The sequence below is a fragment of the Eubalaena glacialis genome, chromosome 10 (assembly GCF_028564815.1).
Source record: "Eubalaena glacialis isolate mEubGla1 chromosome 10, mEubGla1.1.hap2.+ XY, whole genome shotgun sequence".
Classification (NCBI taxonomy): Eukaryota; Metazoa; Chordata; class Mammalia; order Artiodactyla; family Balaenidae; genus Eubalaena; species Eubalaena glacialis.
In genome coordinates, this window is record NC_083725.1 from 49,187,461 (window position 1) to 49,209,542 (window position 22,082).

General features: G+C 34.3%; 1 protein-coding gene across 2 annotated transcripts in view; it reads left to right on the forward strand.

Annotated features, from left to right (window-relative positions):
* The window catches only part of SESN3 (sestrin 3), a 69,287-nt gene that overhangs the window by 8,308 nt on the left and 38,897 nt on the right, over positions 1-22,082 (forward strand). Inside the window, exon 1 of one of the 2 annotated variants that reach the window (XM_061204036.1) lies at positions 5,323-5,374. The exons of the other annotated variant lie outside the window; for it this stretch is intronic. Coding sequence (XP_061060019.1) covers positions 5,354-5,374 — 21 coding nt within the window. The 5' untranslated portion in view covers positions 5,323-5,353. Of the gene's footprint in view, positions 1-5,322; positions 5,375-22,082 lie in introns of those variants that run through there. 2 annotated transcript variants of the gene reach the window in all.

A 22,082-nucleotide genomic window follows, 5' to 3' on the forward strand; every position in this document is an offset into this window, starting at 1 on the left:
ATGTATAAGTAGATGTATAAACTATTTGAAAATATCTATCCTATAGCATCTAAACCTACAGTTAATATGTAGAATTTCTATTGTTCAAAATTTTTCTTAACACCTGTGACATCTCTAAAAAAGTCTTTCCTAATCTTCAAACGTTTTTTTCTTCTGTCTTCTGGACTGCCATGCTACTCAAGCATACTGCATTTATTGCACTTTGCATGTTGAATTATAATTAAAATTTATATATATCTTTCCCCTACTAGGTTGCCTCTTATTTGGGATCAGGTTAATGGAAAGTTTATTTTTAGCAAATATTGGCAGTACATTTATATTGAATACAGTATAATGTAGCTAAGAAAATGACAACTCTTTTCTCACTTTCCAAGATTTGTCTGTTCTTTATAGCCATATTTTGTCCTCTTTATTGATGAGATTTATCTGAACACTTTGAGAAGTTTAATAACAAAAATGATTTTTTCATCTTTGTGACCATGAGAATGTTTCGATTAAATATCATACCACTTTTTGGAGGGAGTTCTGATAGGCAGCAAGAGTGTTAGTTCACTAAGAGGATCAGGACACTGGCCTTAGCAGTTGGTCTCTCTCAGAAATGTAAAATGGCCATTGCTTTGATAGGGACACATGCTTCATCTCCTGGAATCTGCTAGAGTTCTCTAAGGGAAGGCTACTTTAAAGGAGTAACCTTTAAACCTCGGTTTCTCTGCAGGTCTCCTCCTGAGGTTTGTTTCACCAGAGAATTCTGGCTAAGCCTTTCCCTCTTCTACCTCCCCCAAGTCTTTTACTTTGGAATATTCCCAAGCCAGCTGTGATCTCCTTGGCCACCAAGGAGATCACCCTTGGTAACTGTTAACCAGAGAATTCTTCATAGGCCTGGACTACCTCTTAGCTAGACTTTACTTTTTAGATCCTCCCAGAAGTTATTTATTGGTCTATGGGCCAGAATACTGACTGCCCCCCTAAGGGACACATGAATGTTATGGGTTATTCAGTGGTGGGTTGCATTTTGCTGCTCAAAGCTAATAAGGAATGACAGCCATTTTACCTATGTTTCACAAAGAATGTATTGAACATATTATATGCGTAAGTATGACCAAGTGTAAAACTGGCTGACTAGGGCCATGTTATTTCTTGTACCAGAGATTTTTTAAAGTATAGATTTGAGTAAGACTTACTTTCTCTACTGATTAATAGCTACTTGTACTGCAGGTATATGTTCTCATTTCTAGATATATATTTTATTTTTACATCTTCCTATATTGCAAAGATGGAACTAGGCAGTTGAAGAAATGAAATCTCTCTTTCTTTTTTTTAGATATATGCAGAATTAGAAAGGTCAAATTTACCTCACAGGTAACTAAAACTGGATTTTGTGGAAGATTATGGTAATTATCTGAGACTGTAACTCTTAGTTTTGAAATGCATTTTATAATGTCAATAACAATAGTAGCTTCTATTGAATACCACCTATGTGCCATGGACTGTGCTAGGTATTCAGGCCCTACATGTGTATTATTATATTTAATCATCACAACAAACCTATAAAGAATTATTATTCACACTTTATGGATGAAGAAACTAGAGCTCAGAGAGCCTTAGTTACTTGCTTAAAATCATAGTACCAATAAGTGGCAGACTCAGGATTTAAAACCAGTCTAACTCCAAAGCCTGGCTCTTTATACAGCTATAAACACTGCATTCCCTTGTACTCCACATGTTTTCTTTACGTACAAGATTCAGAAAATGTAAAATTAATGAAACTTAATAGGACCTGATTACTTGAGATTAATAGGAGTGATTTCAAGTTCAGGTATTTTCTACTACTTTAATTTTACATGAAAAATGTAATTTTTTTCTCTTTATAAGATTAAATCAATGAGAATCAAATTGAAGTTCTCATTGAACAGTTTTGACCTATCTAGTTCATTGTTTTATCTATGTAAATCTATTGTTAATTTTGTGACCATTCTTATCCCAGGATATATTTTTCCTAGTTTCCCAGCAAACTTTGACCGACTCCTTTTGCCAACCAGCCATACATTAGTTCAATAACATTGATTCATTCAATACTGCTATAATGTCTGTGACCAACGACACTGTCTAGAAACATTTTACGTATTGTGTCTCATAAAGAGGACCTCTAGGAAACATTCTCACTTTTTGGTAAATTTTTCTTTTTCAGTAGCAAAGAGTTAATTTATGAAGATAAGAAGTAGCATGAATGATTATTTCCACTATTCATTTTATTAAATTAATTAATTAATTAATTTTTATTTTTGGCTGCGTTGGGTCTTCGTCACTGTGTGCAGGCGTTCTCTAGTTGCGGTGAGTGGGGGCTACTCTTCGCTGAGGTGTGCGGCTTCTCAGCGGCAGCTTCTCTTGTTGCGGAGCATGAGCTCTAGGCATGTGGGCTTCAGTAGTTGTGGCACGCAGGCTCAGTAGTTGTGGCTCACGGGCTCTAGAGCGCAGGCTCAGTAGTTGTGGCTCACGGGCTTAGTTGCTCCGCGGCATGTGGGATCTTCCTGGACCAGGGATCGAACCCGTGTCCCCTGCATTGGCAGGCAGATTCTTAACCACTGTGCCACCAGGGAAGTCTCTCCACTATTTATTTTGGCTTCCTGTGTTAAGGCAACAATGATGATGAAAGAAAACAAAGAAACCCTCGGACTTCATCCTTCCACTGGCCTTTCCCTACCAACACCCCTACAATACTGTGTCTACAGAAGAGTTTTTTGTCTTACAAAGGGAGAGAGATTTGTGGGAAGACATGGTTTTGCTATTTATTAATTGGAACTCTTGAGAGTTTTCTATAGAAACACAGTTAAGATATCTAGTTAGGTTCTGCAGTACTATTAATGTAACTAGTATTTTCAATAACCATTTACTGATTAGGCTGGAAACCTAACTACTAGGTATAACATTGTTTCCAGGGGAAGATACATTGTGAAATCGTAAGTAACTGCTTCACTGGAGCTATCTTTCCTAACTTGTATGCTTAACACTAAGAAGGGTAATGATTTTGACAAAAAAATATTTTTTAATATGTTCACTCTGAGGATATGTTTGGTTATTGGTTGTTGTGTCTAATAGGAAGACTGCAGTCTCATCCAATATTCAAGTAGGAGTTGATGGAAGGGATAAAAACTGGATGATAATCAGGATGTTGAGATAACCAAGGGCCAGTATCAAGCTGGCCTATCTGTTCACTTTGTACTCAATAAGACTCTAGTCCAGAATGGTGCGTTTTAGGCTGTTTCTACTACCCATTGTTGTCTTTAAGGTAATATAAACGAAAAAAACAATCAATTTTAACTCCCCAGCAAGTTTCCTTTTTATTTGAAATTAGGAATTTAACATGTGTATCTTAATTCTTTTGGTATAAATTAATAAAGAAAACAAATTAGCCCAGCAAATTTACTCAAAAAGAATTAAAACAAAACAAAAATCACCAAGCTAAAGGTACCTTAGCACTAAACCCCAAGTGATGCTCAAATTCTTTTATCAAAGCTTTTTTGTATAATATGTTACTTGAAATTAATGAATTCTCAGATGGAGTGTGGAATCCTATTTGTGTTATAGTTTTATTTTTTTTTAAGTATGACATAGTTAATAATCTTGTGAGATATCAATTGTTTTATATTGTACAGCTATTAAAATGACTACAAGGTCTAGGTTCTAATATTCTTTACACAAAGTACATTGATTATTGAGCACCCAAGATCAACATGAACTTGTAAGTATTCTTTTGACTATGCAAGAGACCTGTTTAATATTTAGTGCCCTTAAAAATGAGGGGAAATATATATTTTGGTAAATAGGATTGTAGAAACAATTTTCCTTTTTTGGTAAAAATATATGGATTACCATTTTACGCTCATTCTGTGTCTCAATGCTATCACCCTTTAATGGCTTTCATATTCTTAAGCAGGCAAGAAATGTAAAGGCTGTAAACATTTATAAACCACTCACATACTTTGTGAATATCTTTCATTCATTTATTCATTCAACAGACATGAAGTGCCCCTGCCTGTTAGACGCAGAAAGAACACCAAGTGAGGACATCAGGGTTCTTGCCTAAGCAATGTGATGAGTTGCAACACACACCTGGATCTCACAAAGAGATCTTCAAGATTATGCGCCTCCCTTGGCAGGTAGTATAGATCATGTTTGGCACCTGTTTCTATAAAGGGGTAGATAGTAGGTATTTTAGGCTTGCTGGCCCAAAGTAAGGGCTAAGTAGCTGCCTCTGTGACAACTACTCACTTCTGCCTCTGTATTGTAAAACCAGCCATAGACAATTCATTAAAGAATGGATTCAGCTTTATTCCAATACAACTTTATTTAGGGGTCCTGAAATTGTAATTTTGTATAATTTTCACATGTCATGACCATTCTTTTGACTTTTTTTTCAGTCATTTAAAAATATAAAACCCATTCTTAGCTCCCAAGCAGCAGAAAAAGAGGTAGCAGGCCAGATTTAGCCAGAAGTCAGAAGTTTGCTGACCTCTTGGTATAGAAGCAGTGCAAGGCATTTTGCATCAGAGACCTCAGTTAGGTGACCTTTCTGATAGACCTATTAAAAAGTTTTTTCTATGTAATTCTATCTACTTTCATTCGTGTACAAAATTAATCAAAAGCCAACTATGTAATAAACATTACCATTTGTAAAACATCTAACTGGAATGACCTGCCTATTTAGTACCTGGATAGATAGCATGTAATTTGGATGGATCCAAAGTAAAACTTTAAAAATCTGTAGATACTGAATATACTTGAAAGCACATTTGTCAGGTCATTTAGCACCTATAAACAGAGTGTTTTTTACCTCTTTTGAAATTGTCACACCTTGTTTGAGTTCAGTGGAAGTGCCATTAGTATTACAGAGGCTAACATTTTAATTAAAGTTACATTTTGAGAGTTTTCCAAAATCTAATATGAGTTGTTTGGATTGATATGTCACAGTGCACAACTAATCACTTAAGAATCTGTTTTTGTGCTGGCCAGAGTCCCCGTGTTAGTATCACAGAGCTCTGTTACTCATATTATCTTTGAGGTCTCACATGAAGAGAATATACAGTAGTTCTATAGACATTCCTTATGACTACAGATTGGCAGTACAACGAGCATTGTAGTTTTTATAGTAAATAATTTTAAAGTGTTGAACTCTGTCTTATTCCATTAGAGTCCTAATTCCTTATCTACCTTCCTCAACCAACATTCACATAGCGGCACTCAAGAATATGTAAGTGAAATGAACATATGCTCCAGAGCTGACAAGAGTAGTACCTGAATGCAGAGATACGTGAATGTTGGTGTTGGAGGGTGTGTGTGAGGGGAGGATAATTCCATGGAAACAAACCCCTTTCTGGTGAGTAGAAGTGATGGCTATCAATAATTTAAACCTGGAAAACCATTAGCTATTCAAAATACTTTTTATGGAAATGAGCTTTAAAAATTTCACACTGAGCATTTAATCAGTGAATATAATATGGCACCACTTATCCAGATCCCACATTTATAAAAGCGTCAGTGTATGATATTTTCCATGCTTGAGATCTAATGATACCCAGAGCAATGACACAGCTAGTTCAATGTGCAAGATTCAAACCTAGTCAGTCACTCAGAATTTTCATTGAAATGAAGATCGGTAACTATGCATTTTAATAATGTGTCCTCCAAACTAGGTCTGGTAGGGAGTTCTACTGACCAACTCTTGTTATGATTGCATATGGTTATGATTATATATGGGAGAATTAAATGTACATAACCCATGTATTGATATGGATGATCATTCTTGTTCTTCTATCTTATGAAGTAATTACAAGTCTGATGCACTTGGTTTAAAAAAACAAATTTCCATAATGTCTAAGCAGCAAATATTAATGGAACACATTTTACTTTTAATTGATGTTAAACTTCTCAAGGTAAGTACATGACATCTATGTGTTTTTCTATTGCTTCCTTTACTAATGATCTGGATCAAAGCTATTGCAGAGAACATATTTGTCACAGTGGCAAATGGAAAGATTTGATAATTAATGAATACCTGGATGATAAGTTCATTTAACTTCAGATATTTTTAAGAAACAATTTCTTACTGAGTAAGAAACTAACTCAGGTTCCTGCCATCAGTGTGCTACGGGGTGTTGCATCTTTTAGAGTGCCAGTAAAATTTGAACCTGTGTGGCAGTGTGCATTTAGTAATTTTAGCATTTAACAAACCACTGTGTTACCTTTCATGAAAGGTACTCTGATGTCATGAAAATGAAGTAATTTGTCCTCTAGAACTCCTAACTTGTCCATCACTTTTTTTAGTGACAGGTATGCATTTCATGACCATAAAAAAGGAGAGGAGTGCATTGTTACTATAAAAGGCCATTTCCTTTTATTCTATCTTTATAGTCATTTTAATGCATTTTAGTGTTTATGGGTAATTAACTATCTGACAGAGCTGTAGAGCACTTGAAAACTAAAACATAATGTGCTGTCAGTTTTGGATCAATCAATCCAAGATCAAGGATTTCTAAAAATGAAGATGTAAGTCAGTGGAAAAGCTAGATGGGACTCATAGAAACTCGATACCTATACATTTTCTGGGGCATATGTTAATTGTCATAATTGATTTACAGTTATTTCTAAGAAAAATTTACATTCAAGTACTAAGTTCCTCTGCACAATTTAATAGTAGATACTTGTTTTTCAAGGATTCACAGGGAACACAAGCCATTTATTGCTGGTCAGGGATTTATTTTCCTGACTGTCATTGTAACCTCACAGCAGTTATCCAACCACTAGATAGCAATTTTTTAGGAATTAATATAGTCTTGATTGAATTAATAGCCTTTCCAAATTGCTATGATTTACTGTTTTCCCCGAGGGACTGAAGCTATTGTTTTCTTTAAAATGGTTCATTTGGGGAAAGATTGGAGTAATTTATTGACAAGGAATAACAATTCTCTAGTCTAAGGAGTTTGTTTAAGGTCTAGGACAATGGTTCTTGAAGTGTGGTCCTGGAGCAAGCAGCATCAACATCACCTGGGACTTCGTTAGAAGTGCAAATTCCTGGACCCCATCCCAGACCCGCTGAATCGGAAATTCTGGAGGTGGGACCCATCAATCTGTATTTGAATAAGCCCCCCAGGTGATACAGATGCACTCTACGGATTGAAAATTACTAGTCTAGGATTCTTAGCTAAATACTTCTACAAATCAAAATTTATACATCCATTTTATGTTCAGTATGCGTTATCAATAATTTGAGAAATATGGTAAAGGAGGAAATTGTTTCCAATTAAATTGATTCTAAAGCTCTACTCTTTAGAGATAATAATGGCAAGTACCAGCTCTAGAATCAGGAGGATTTCTTTTGCCTGTTTTAAAAATACAGATTTGAGACTTTCAGGTACAATTTGCTCTTACCTTGAGAAAAATATGTCATTATATTGTTGCTAGCTTCTGAACTTCAGCTTAAGGAAAGAAAGAGATGGGTTTTGGAAATTTGTTTATGACTGAAATCAAGTGAAAATATCTCCTGGAATTGCTTGTCTACATAAAAATAGGTGTTTTAGCACTAACACTGGTAGACTCTGATGGATTTTATCATCTTAGGTGACTTTTATTGCAAGGAAGATTGATGTTTTAAGTTTTCATGGAAAATAAATTATCTTAGACATTTTTTTCTTAAATAGAAGGAGAAATGAATATATGTGTCTTAAAGACAGATTTAGAATTGCCACATTGTCTTTTTTAAATTATTTTGAGTCTCTTAGATAAGATTAAATATGTATATAAATTATGAGTATTCTTTTTTACCTGTAAACTGGTAGCTTACTCTTCAGTTACAAATGGGATGTCAGGAAGCCTGAAAATTAAAACAAAACAAACTTAAGGCATGTATATTACACATGGGCCCTAGATAAAAGGATAAAAGATTGCTCTTTGAAAAGGAAAGATAGTTCCAGTTAGTTGCAGTTCATCTAGGATAGTGAATATAAGTACTTTTATTTTGTTGCATCTAATTTTGAGGTAATGGGAGTTTTCTTCATATTGTCTCTACCTTAGTACTAAAATTTAACCTGTGTTGCTCTTACTCAGGAAAAATAATGGACTGTATTAAATTGCCCCCACCTACCCCACTCCCAAATTTCCCTTATGTGTTGGCTGCCCAAGAAACGTTTTTAGTGACTTAATTCTAAACCATGGAGATCGATGCTTTTTTATTGACCACTTTTTTATCCTCCTTCTGTGAGGAAAGGACTAATGTAGTACCTTAAATAGAACTGTCTCCATGGCAATGGGCAGTCAGCTTTTGACTTTGAGACTTATAAAAAAGGAAATTTTAAAAGGCATTTTCATGGTCTAAAATAGCAGTACAGCAAAACTAAGGTATGAGACTATTTCCTGTCAGTTATTGCATGACTGATTAAGCTAGCATAACATATCTTTTTTTACATAGCACTTTTTGTCTGAGTATTTCAAAACGCTATACAACAATTCCTTCCCTTAATTAATGAGTGATAATTGTTATCTTCAGATTAATAGAAAATTTGAGGAGCTCAGATATAAGATTAGAATTGGGTCCCTGAGAAAAAAGGGTTGCCTAGGTCTGGCTGTAATTTTATTCTCATAAGGAATAAAAATACTGATTAAATTATGGGCCATTCTTGATTATATTTAAACAGAATTATCTCTGAAACACTGGAAACAATGACAAGATTAAAAATAAAAGCTTAACAATTTCTGCCATCTTTTTCTAACTGCTTCCTACAATTGGGGATCTGTGCATTACTTCTCCTATTAAAAGACTTCCCTGGCAACCGCCTCCCTTGTTGCCTCTTGCATCCACACCCACTTAAGAGGCAAAGCTCTGTAGTTCTCACGGTTGGGCCACCTAGCCTTCCCTAAATGTCAGGAGTGTGCTGTATAGTAGAGGCTAAAGAGTAAGACCACATTATCCTTTGTAATCTTCTTTTGTCCTTTTCTTTTCTGTATTCATTTCCTCCTTGACTAAGCCTTATCTTAGTATGGGGTTAATTTCCAGTTGAATCATCTCTCAAAAGTATCATCAGTAAATACTTAATACTCTGATGTTACCATTAACAAGGGAATTGATAAAACAAATTATGTGACATAAATACAGTGGAGCACTAGACAACTCTCAGGATGTAGATCTATGTGTTGATGTGAACTGATGTCCATAATAGGTTATTGGCTGGAAAAAAAACCTTTTTTAAGGATATTAGGTTCTTCCTTTTTTTAAAAAAAATAAAAAGATAATACAGAAGGAGAGACTCCAAAATAAATAGTATTTGTTTCTGGGTGGTGAGGTTACTGGAAATTATTTTTACCATCTGTTTCTCTTCATTGCCTTTTGTTTGTTTTAACAATAAATATGTCTTTTATAAAAATGTTAAGAGCTCTTAGCACTTTGAAATAACAGAGTAGAACAAATTAAGTGAAGGATAGTGCTGAGAGCAAATCCAAGTGAGATGGTAAATTGAAGATGCCTTGAGATGAAAACAAAAGTTCGTGCATTTAATAGATATCCATCGAAGCTACAGATAAACTGCCGAGGGAATAGTAATGTGTGTGTAGGTGGCTAATGAGAACTCAAATATGCAGACACAGATGTATACAATCTGAAAATGAATGAAGGTATCGTAGCTGTTTCTATACCATATTCCTTTATGTTATCATAGCAATCATTCCAGGATTTCCCTTTAGGAACCTTATGTACTTACTAATATTTAATCAGAAAACTAGTTTTTTCTCTTTAATTTAGAATTCAAAAGATAGCTGCAATTGTATTCTTTTGCTTTTATACTGTATGGTAGATGAGACTTATTGTATTTTCAGAAGTGTATCAAATCTGTAATTTGAAAATTATATATTAATCTAGAGGTGTTTTCAATTAAGACCTGAAGATAGGAAAATATGCTTAATTTTTGAAATAATTTAATTTACAGTTACTTAATTGGTATTTATGGTCTAGGGTTTTTGAAGAATACAAAGGTATACAGAATATGACCTAGATTTTAGAGAGCTTACAGTGTGGTTGGAAAGGAAGATCTTTTCTAAATTATTATGAAGGGAGGTAAAAATGGAAAACATATACCCTTTTGGCTTTTTATAGATAATCATAGATTATTATTTATCTTTAACAATTATGAAGGCATGAATAAAACTTCAATCACCCAAATATGCTAGTGTATCGACAAAAAGTTTAATCAAGTATTAAAATCAAATACTTGTTTTTATTTTTAAGGCAGAGTGATGTGATCTTGATGACTTTCTGCATTTTTAATGATTTTTTTAAATCTAAATTTTAATTCTTGAAAATGATCATCACATTATGGAGTATCTATAACCAATTATTTTGTAAATGAGTGCTTCTCACTTAAGTAGCTTTATTTTCTAATTTTGTTTTCCATTTTTAATTGTCTGGGTCATTTGTTGAGCAAAATATTGAATTAAGGGACTACTGTGAGTCAATTAATAGTTTTCTAAATCCAGTCTACTCTATAAATCTTTTCTTTGACTTGTTAGATAATGTTTAAACACTTTGACTAGTTACACTGAACTTTATGAACTTGGTGTTGCATAATTCTAATAATAGCAAACACATGTAGTAGATAATATGGCACTGTTTTAAGAGCTTGACAGGTATTAGCTCATATAATGTTTTTACTATCTGTTTCAATAGCCTTTTATTCACCCCATTAGTGAGGAAGGGATTCCTAGCTTTGGGTCATGGGGATTACCAAAGAAACAACACTCAACACTGGACAGGTGAAATCAACAGTTTATTAGTTACATATACCACAGCCCAGGGAAAGAAAACACCGCATGCCACGTAGGCCATATGGAGGTTGCACTCAGGAGTGAGCAATCACGGGCCATGGGAGGGAGGTTTTGTAGTATCAAGAAAGTGAGGTACCTCCTGGTTCCTGTGGGAATCTGTGATTGTCTTGCTTGAGTAATTCCATGGCTGGTGGGGAACTGAAACCTGCCACTCAGAGATCAGCAGGAATTGCACCCGGTCCATTTGATAAGAAGGGTTATTTCGCCAAGGGACCTTATCTGCATGAGCAGAGTGGGGAGAGGAACTTGCGTTTGAGCCATTTGAGGTCTTCCTGATTTCATCAGATGTCTGGGCAGCACGTAATACTGAGCCTTAATTTTAGGCTTTACACTATACGACCCTATGAGGTAGGTACAATTATTAACCCCATTTCGTAGATGAGGAGATCAGGTACACAAGCTAACTTGCTTAAAACTATGATGACCACACCTCCAACTGTTGTCTTATATGTTTACTTTCCCTCAACCTAGATAGAAATTCTCAATATCCAGAAATAAAAGGAAGGCATATAGAAATTCAATGTTTTACACCCATTTCTATCTCATAAATAGAAGCGAACTGCTTTTGTGTTTGTTTGTTTACTAGTTGTCAGGAGTTTTCATGCATGTGCCCTGATGATTTTATTTCATTTCCCTTTATAAATCTATAAACTCTGATATAAGTGAATACGTTTGCATTTCTTGATTGAGAGTTGTTGGATATAGTCATTATCAAGAGAGGTAATAGATTTGGTTTTTGTCTTCTAAGAGCCTTTAAAAGCAGAAGAAATATTAAGATAATTTGGATTTTATTCTGTCTAGCATGGGAGGGAATGGTCTACTGATCTAGTGTTTCTATGAGTAACTTAGCTATATTTCTTATAAATATAAAAAAAAAACTTTTGGGTGATAGAAATTTTGCTGGTTTACTTGATTCCAACTTTGGAATTTGCAAATGTGATTTGTCATTATATTTTTAAAAACATTCTTTAACTATACAACAGAAAGTAATTGATGGTTATCTGCGATATATATCCTGTTTTATCACTCTAATGATATCAGAACATCTCATTTTTCTTGATAAAATTGGGTATCTTTTTCTGTGGATTTGGTCTTCAAATAATGCAAATCAAATTATAAACTGCCTGAATTAACCCTGGTTTTGTTTTTACTTTTCTTTTTTATTACGGCTAAATCTTTGATATAAGGAAGATAAGTATTTATTTATAGAGTATTACTTATCATGAACTATATGACAATTAAAAGCAGAATTTCCACACTTGAGTTTTTCTCATTGCCTTCACCTTGCCTGTGAACTTTGTCAAATTAACTTTTTTTTTTAAAATAAAAACAATTTCACATCTATTTATTAAATAGCCTTGAGTCGTCTGGTCCATAGGGATAATAAACTTTTTTAGTATTCCTTTCTGTCTTAATGAGAGCTGTGCTTCACTGATGTAGCGTCACAATGCCACATGCTGTTAATTCTGCTGTAACACTTATGCAGATTTGTTCCCATTGATGTATTAGGGAATAATATGGGCATGACGGTGAATTTTGCATTTGCTTATGGGCAATTTCATCCAAGAGAAATACTAGGTGAATTCAGAAAACCACACCCAGTTGACCTGAACTGCCTAGGAATACCCTAAACACACATGTTGCTCAAACATTCACCCTCCACCTCAGTTCACCAGTGTGTTTTGAGCTCTGTCCATCCACATCTGGTGTCACAACTTTCCATCCAATTTCAGATCATCTTCCTTCCACTGCTTCATAACTCACAAGCTGTAGGCCCTCCAGCACGCACTTCCATAAACAATCTTCAGATCTTTTTCAAGGTAATGTGCCATATTTACTGTAATGCTTATATATTTTTTAGCAATTTAATGTGTGTGAAACTTTGATACTATTTTTTATTAGGTTCCTTTTTTAAAGTGTAAAACTGATCCTTTTTTTTTAGTATTGTGCCCTTAACTTCACTTTCCCCATAAGCCTGTGGTTTTATTGCATGATTTTGCACAGTGCAGTGAATTTTTAGGGGCACATATATTGTGTTATAGCAGAATGACTGTAGTTGAAAAGGTTATCCTCTTTTTTTTTTTTTTTTCCCCAAATTACCCTTGGCTTTTAGTTACTTCATTGTAATAGTGTGATTAACTTAGTAAATTTACTAATTATAAATGTGATAAATCAGGCATAGAAACTCAGTAGATTTTTTAAAATAATTAGATCATTAGAGATCACAGATATCTTTAAAATATGTCACCTGTGAGGGCCCCAGAGGGAACTGTCATGTACTCATCACCTAAATTCATGGTTAAAAGCATAATTTATTATTGTAACATTATTAAAATTTATGTTTGGGGGAAATTATGGGGAAAAGGAAATTACAAAGTTGTAAAAAATCATGATCTCTAGTAAATTTATATTTATGCATCTACATATGTATGCTTAGAAAAACATTGGAAGGATAGAAATCACCATGTTAACAGTGGTAGTTTTTGTATGAAGAAATTATGAAGAATTTTTGTTTGTTCTCTGTGTTTTTCTTTATTTTCCATCATGAGTAAAAGTTAAGCTTTATAATGAGAAAAAAAGAAAAACTGCAGAGGGGGAAAGAGCACACAAGTTGTGGGGTGCAGTATAGTACTAACAATAATGTAATTTATTTCTTAATGAAGCTCTTAGGAAAACATAATCCAGAATGGAGGGAAATTAGTAAATCTTGCCAGAAATTCTGTCTAAAATTTGAATATAGGGCTACTTTTCATTTTGTGCCCACTATATTCTTGACACAGTACTAGATTTTTTTTCTTCATACCTTATCTCATTTAATCCTTATAACGTATCTTATGAAGTTGAGATACCATCCCCACTTGATGAAAGAATAAATTGAGGCTTGAAGAGATTAAATATTTACCTGCTGCCTTGGATGCTGCACTATTATCAATATAATGCATTACTTTTTCTCTGAGGAAATGTGTATTTTTGAAACACTTATTTATTTTTTATTTGTAATAAGAAAAACACTATCATATTGTTCTGTAAATTAGAAAAAAGCACTTATTTGGGGGGAAAATGTTGTTAACTTTTGTAGAGAAGGACCCCATTGCCTTGAAACCTTGTAGAACATTGCCACTCAAGGCTTATGAATCTGTATTTCATGTTTTGCTGTTAAAGGAATAAATGTTACTTCAAGGCTTATCCGTGAAATTAAACTGGGCCCTCTGTTCCATATAGCATTCTTATTTGATATTTTCATGTTTTTCTCTGAGAAATCAAATAATAACATTAACAAAATACCAAAGAAATCATTGGCTATCGGAAATGCAGATGTCCCTTGGTACCTTGCAATTATTTAAAAAGTATTTGCCAACTAAACTCTGATGTTTCAATAATCACACGTCTATTCAAACTGTTATTTAAAATAATTGTATTCACATGGGTAAGAGTGTCAACTTCGTTAAGTTCACTTCTGCTCTTGAGTATAACATAAAATCACCATTTGATTCATCTCTAAATCCTCTAAAAACTATCATTGGACTAGTTTTATTGATTTGGAAATGTACTTTGTCATGTGAACTTAAACCTTAGGTCTTATAACCACTTATATAATTGTGCTGAGAAAACTCAAGAGTTGTTCCCACTGTAATACACTCCTCTTAGAGAAAAAGATAGTTTGGAGCACAACTAGGGAAAAAAATTCTTTGCTTTAGAAAGGAAAATTAAGCTTTGAAGGGCAAACAATAAAAACTCATGGGGAAGATCTGCAGCTTCAGCTTTTCCATTTGTATGCTTCTTTTTGGACCCACTGCCATACTTGGAGGAAGCAAAAGCATCTCCTTCTCCATGTGGAGAAGCAGCAAGACACCCATTAGACAGCCAGCACCAGCTGCCAGCATTTGAGTGAGGCATCTTGACCTATCAGGCAATCTGTACGTGCTGATTATTATATACATGTTTGGCACAGCAATGATCATGTGGCTCTTCTTATAGAGGAGAAAAATCTTGTATCTTTTGGAGACTGCATTCTAGGGAAGAAACAGCTGTAAACCTCTGAAAACCTCTAAGATTATATAAACTCCCTAAAAATATGTTAGGGAAAATTAGAACTCACAAATATAGACAGGCCTAGTGATCCTTAATGCTGAAGCTAAAAATCTGTGATACATTTTTAAATAGAAATATCTGAGAACAACAAGTCCGTACATCATTTTGTGATGACTTTGAAAAATCATTTACAATATTTATAAAAGATTATAAAGATTATTAATCTTATAAAGATTACTTACAACGCTTTCATCATTCACATAAAACAGCTTATCATAATCCCTTGATTTATTTGGGGGGAAAAAGAAACGAGAGAAAGAAGAAAACCTTGAAGCAACACGGATCCTGACAAGGAATGGATTTTTTTATTTTTAACTTTTTTGGAGTATGGTATGTTTTCTTAACTGGATTATCGAAAAGAATCTTAGATATACTTAAAATTAAAGTCATTCTGTTTTAAATATGTATACCTTATATAATATATATTTATAATATAGGTTATCTTCTAATCTTGGCTTTATAACATTTTACCAAAAACTCTTTTTTAGTTTATTAATAGACTATAAGTAAACTGGTTATTTTTAAAATAGCATTTATTTTAAACTAGTTAAAACAATGAGAAAGTAATTCTAAAACAAATTGGCTATTTTGCTTCTGAAAACTTTCTACCAGGATTTAGAGCCTCTCACAGCGTTGTGTATTACCAGAGAATGTTAATGCAAAAAGGCCCCTAGAGATCATCTTTCTCATTTTTTATTTTTCAAATGAGAAAAGTGATGCCCCAGAAACTGATCAAAGTCTCTCAGTGCTTGAGAAGGGAAAAGAACTCAGGTTTTTCGTACCCTTTTCATTATATTACCTTGCCTATACCATTCAGTTACATATCATTCTGTTTATTATTGTTTGAGGTATATATGTCTAATTTCACCAGCTAGGTTGTAAGCTCCTTTTAGGTAACTTTTATATTGATGCTTTGTATATTCTTAAGAGAGCTATTACATAAGTTGTTTAACAATGAAGAATTCAGTGCATAACTGAATGGTTATGGATGGTTGTTTGATTTGAATATGTGTTTTTAACTTAGAATGCTTAGTGCAGTGTTCTGGTTCCCATTAGATGTCCTTTTAATGCTTAAAAATTAGTAATGCTTAAATCACATGAATGATCGTTATTTATTTTGAGTTAACCAGAAGACAATTCAGTATGCTAACACTGATGCCTTAAGTACAGGCCATCCTTAGTTCAAATAAGTTGTCAGTTAAAATAGAATAAGAAAGAACAGAACATTGCATGGATAACATCTGTATGTAAGCTAACCTGGAAAGTGGGAGGAACTATCAAGAGAATGACAAATTAAAGAAAGTCTTCTTGATTATTAGAAAATAATTATTTTCACAGATCTCGACTGTAACATAATTGCAGCATGTTCCTTCAATCAAAAACTACACTATGAGACTTTTGTTGCCAAAACAAATTCAAAAGCTTTGGATGTTGTGAAACAGCGGTCCCCAACCTTTTTGGCACCAGGGACAGATTTCATGGAAGACAGTTTTTCCGCGGGGGAGGGGGGATGGTTCAGGCAGTAATGTGAGCAATGGGGAGGGGCAGATGAAGCTTTGCCTGCTCTACGGCCACTCACCTCCTGCTGTGCAGCTGGCGGTGGGGGACCCCTGTTGTAAAATAATTATATTCATTTATAATAGGGGTGTGTGTGTGTGGCGTGTTTTTTAGGACTACCATGAGTCCAGGATGCCAAGAAACGATTTTTAAAGTGGTGGTTGTCCAAAAATTGTTACTTAGTATCATTAAATGTGTAATAGGCTCAGTAATACATAGGAAAATTGTGATCAATCAACATTTATTGAGCACCTGATTTGAATTAATTATTCAAGTTAATTAAGATGGAACACTTCTTTTATAATCAAATTGGTGATAGAGAAGATAAAGACATGTGTAAAGGTATGACCCAGAAAGGAGACAGTTCACTGGATTTGAATGATTCAATATAGTATATGTAGGAACTCAGTTGGGCCTTATGAGATGAGTGAGCAACTTTGTAATAAATATGAAGAGGGGACATGGCATTCCACATGGAGGTTCAGGGATGAAGGAACAGAAATATGCAAAGGAGTATTTGGGAGTCAGCAAATCAGTGTAGCCGAAGTGAAGTGTTCATGTCGGGAACACTTGGAAAACAAACACTGGAAAGCTAGGTAAAGGCCAGAATGTCGAAAACCTTACCTTTTTTGTTTCTACTGTACTTCCCCCAATCCCCACCCCCCGCTGGGGATAAAGTAATAGCCTAAAATCAGTAGTGGTGATGGAAACGGAAAGCATAATAGAGTCACTGAAAGAAAGTTTGTGAGCAGGCAGTATGAGAACCTGGTATGAAGTTATTAAATCTTATGGTGTTATGCATGATAGGAAGTTTGGGTCTTTAAGTGCAGATTAAAATGATAAAGCATTTGACTCTTGCCAGCAATTTCATCTCCCTGAACCCCATATCCTTCCGTATACCTGCCTTATAAACGTATATCTCTGGATTATTAGTATCAACCTCAATCCAAGCTGCCTCATTCTCCTGATTTCTTTTATACCAGTTGGTGTCACCATTATTCATCCATCCATTCATCCAATTCCGAATTCTGCGAGGCATCCTAGACGTCTCTCACTATCCTCATAGCCAATCAGTCACTCAATTCCGTTTATTCTACCTCCTAAAAAGCTCTCAACATAATTCCTTTTCTTAATCCATACTGCTTAGTTAGGCCAAGTCATCTCTTTCCTAGAACTTATAGTAGCCTTATAATGGGCTTTATTTCCTCCAACTTCCCCACCCCAGTCCATTTTCCAAATGATGTCTGAAATGCTTTCTCAAAAGACAATATCCTTTTAATATTGTCTGTCATTTATATGAAGTCAAAACTCTTGGCATTCATGATATGGCTCTTGCTTATGTCTCAAGTCTTATTCCCTGAGAAATATTCAGGGATCATATAGAAACAGCATATAGTTCCCCAAATGTGTCATGTCTTTGTATTTTCTTTTCTTTTTTTTTTTTAACATCTTTATTGGAGTATAATTGTCTTTGTATTTTCTCTTCCTTTTCCCTGGGATGTTGTACCCTCATGGACCTAGCCATCCTTTTCTAGGTAGTCTAACAAATCTTTATTTCTTCCTAAAGAATGATCCCATCTGGAGGGCAATTTTGATCCATCCTCTTGCAGAATTAGGCTTTCCTATCTTGGTCATCTCCATTGAAGCTCCTAACAGGTATTGTAACTGTGCATCCAAATTTATTCACCTCATGTTTCCTTGAGGTCAGCACCTATGCTTTATTTATCTTCATACTTCCAGTTCTTAGCCCAAGACCTTCCAGATAACAATCTTTAAAAAATCAAAAAAAAAATGTTGAATGAATTAATAGTTCTTCTTTATAAAAGTTACAATGCTTAATCTTAGTAAGGTTTAAATATGCATAACACATTTCTTCCTCTTTAACTTGTAAAGTACCAAAACTTTATTGTAATAATTGTCATTTATTAAATGCCTGTTTCATGTCAGGGACTTTGCTAGGCACCTTTAAAAAATTATCGTGAAAAATGTCACTCTACACAAAAGCAGAAAGAACAGTGTAATGAGCCTCCAAAACCTATCACCAAATTCAATATTGGCAAGATTTTGCTACTCTTACTTTATCAATCCTGTGTTGTTGTTATTGTTGCTGAAGTAATTTAAATTAAATCTCAAAACTCATTTCCTTTTACCCCTACGTATGTTAGTATGCATTTCTAAAATATAGACACATTCTTGTATAGCTACAATGCCAGTATCACACTTAACAAAATTAGCAATAATTGCTTGATGTCATTTAATACCTCATCTTATTCAAGTTCCTGCCAATTGTTTAATGTCTTTTTCGAGGTAACTCTTTCTGAATTAGGTCCACCATTACATTTGGTTGTTAGGTCTTTTAAGTCTCTCTTAGGAGTAGTTCCTCCTTTTATTTTTGTTTTTGTTTTTCATGGCTTTAACTTGTTGTTTTCAGCTGTCCTCTAGAATATTTTGTAACCTGGATAGTTTTCTATGCTTCCTCATGTTGTCATTTCACTTGCTCCTCTAACCTTCTATTTCCTATGAATTTGAAGTTGGGGCTGAAGGCTTGATTAGATACAGGTTCAAATTATTTTTGTATATAGACATTTTCCTCATCCTATTTTATGGCTGTATTGATAGGTTAGATTCCTGCAAGTGGGATTGCTGGGTCAAAGGGTAGATGAATATGTAATTTTGCTAGACATTGTCAAATTCCTATGGGGGGGGGTTGTTTGATTTTGCATTCCCACAGTTTTTGGGAATGCCTGTTCCCCTATAGTCTTGTCAATAAATATGTTGCCTAACTTGGATTTTTGTCAGTCTGGTGTGTGAAATATAATATTTGCTTTTCTTTTTATGAGTTATTTCTTCTATTAATTGCCCATTCTTTGTTCACTTTTTGATCTGGTTGTTGGTTTTTCCCTCATGATTTTCAGGAGCTCCTTATATAATTGATATATTAGCCATTGTCTGTGTTAAATTGCAAATATTTGTCTTCTGATTTTGTTTATTGTGTTTTTGTACCATACAAAAGGTTTGTTTTTTTTTTCTTTTCAGTGTGTGTGTGTGTAGTTGAATTATCAATTTTTTATTGTTTCTGGATTTTGAGTCATAATTAGGGAAGTTCCATTGGTTTGTCTATTTATGTGCTAACACAACTCCTTTAATTATAAAAGTACTATGTTTTACTATATGGTAGAGCTTGCACCCCTTCTACATTGCTCTTCTGTTATAGGGTTTTCTTGATCGTTCATGCTTAATTGTTTTACAATTAAGTTTATTTTACAAATAAGGAAATGAACACTTCCACAGAAGTTCTATGACCATGTAGTAATGAGAAAAGTAAAAAATAATAATTGTTCTTAATGGTTTCTTAACACTTTGTCTTCATGTGAAGGTTACTTTTAGCAATCCTTTTGCAACTGAAACCATTTATAAGGATACATAATTAAAAGGAGGAGAGATGAGAGAGTATTGGAAACATTTATTTCAATCAGTGGTTCCCAAAGTGTGGCTGTGGACCTCTGGCTTTTAGCACAAATCAAAGCAGTGGCATTACACTGAAATAATAATCATTATTTAACTCACCACCCTGTATTCACACACACAAAAAAAGTCAGTTTCACTGAAGAGTATCCTTGATGAAACAGTAAAAATTATGCATGTTATTAAATCCTGACCATTGAATACTTATCATTTTAATAGTCCCTGTTTCAAAATGGAGAATATAAACAAAGCTCTTCTCCATGCCAAAGTATGGTGGCTGTCTTGAGGAAAAGCAGCTGTGTGACTGAGTTGTGAGCCAAACTAGTCATTTTTTTTGAATATCATTTTTATATGAAAAAATGACCGACTCATAGCTATGGTTATTCAGACTTGGGTATTTAGTAGACATTTTTATAAAAATGAACAAAGCGAATCCATCACTCCCAGGAAAACAACTGATAGGATTTATTGCCAATGATAAAATTTGAACTTTGAGGAGAAAAGAATTTTGGAAAACAGGTATCTCGACCATGAGCTTGACCACTTCTCAAAACTTAAAGATTTTTCTGATATGAACAGTGCTGACATTAACACATTTTATTTTAAATAATATATTCAATGTGTCAACTTCGGAAAACCTGTCAAATGCAGTGATCCACTATTTTCTAAATGACCAATGGTTAATAATACAAAATCATGCATGGGTAAACGATCCCTTCAAAGTATAAGATAAAAAAATTAATTTTTTTTTTTAATTTTTAAATTTTATTTTATTTATTTTTTATACAGCACGTTCTTATTACTTACCTGTTTTATACATACTAGTGTATACATGTCAATCCCAATCTCCCAATTCATCCCACCACCAACCCCACCCCCCTGCCACTTTCCCCCCTTGGTGTCCATATGTTTGTTCTCTACATCTGTGTCTCTATTTCTGCCCTGCACACCAGTTCATCTGTACCATTTTTCTAGGTTCCACATATATGTGTTAATATACGATATTTGTTTTTCTCTTTCTGACTTACTTCACTCCTTATGACAGTCTCTAGATCCATCCATGTCTCTGCAAATGACCCAACTGCGTTCCTTTTTATGGCTGAGTAATATTCCATTGTATATATGTACCACATCTTCTTTATCCATTCATCTGTTGATGGGCATTTAGGTTGCTTCCATGACCCGGCTATTGTAAATAGTGCTGCAATGAACATTGGGGTGCATGTGTCTTTTGAATTATGGTTTTCTCTGGATATATGCCCAGTAGTGGGATTGCTGGATCATATGGTAATTCTATTTTTAGTTTTTTAAGGAACCTCCATACTGTTCTCCATAGTGGCTGTATCAATTTACATTCCCACCAACAGTGCAAAAGGGTTCCCTTTTCTCCACACCCTCTCCAGCATTTGTTGTTTGTAGATTTTCTGATGATGCCTATTCTAACTGGTGTGAGGTGATACCTCACTGTAGTTTTGATTTGCATTTCTCTAATCATTAGTGATGTTGAGCAGCTTTTCATCTGCTTCTTGGCCATCTGTATATCTTCTTTGGAGAAATGTCTATTTAGGTCTTTTGCCCATTTTTGGATTGGGTTGTTTGTTTCTTTAATATTGACCTGCATGAGCTGTTTATATAATTTGGAGATTAATCCTTTGTCCGTTGATTCGTTTGCAAATATTTTCTCCCATTCTGAGGGTTTTCTTTTCGTCTTGTTTATGGTTTCCTTTGCTGTGCAAAAGCTTTGAAGTTTCATTAGGTCCCATTTGTTTATTTTTGTTTTTATTTCCATTACTCTAGGAGGTGGGTCAAAAAAGATCTTGCTGTGATTTATGTCGTGGAGTGTTCTGCCTATGTTTTCCTCTAAGAGTTTTATAGTGTCCAGTATTACACTAAGGTCTCTAATCCATTTTGAGTTTATTTTTGTGTATGGTATTAGGGAGTATTCTAATTTCATTCTTTTACATTTAGCTGTCCAGTTTTCCCAGCACCACTTATTGAAGAGACTGTATTTTCTCCATTGTATATCCTTGCCTCCTTTGTCATAGATTAGTTGACCGTAGGTGTGTGGGTTTATCTCTGGTCTTTCTATCTTGTTCCATTGA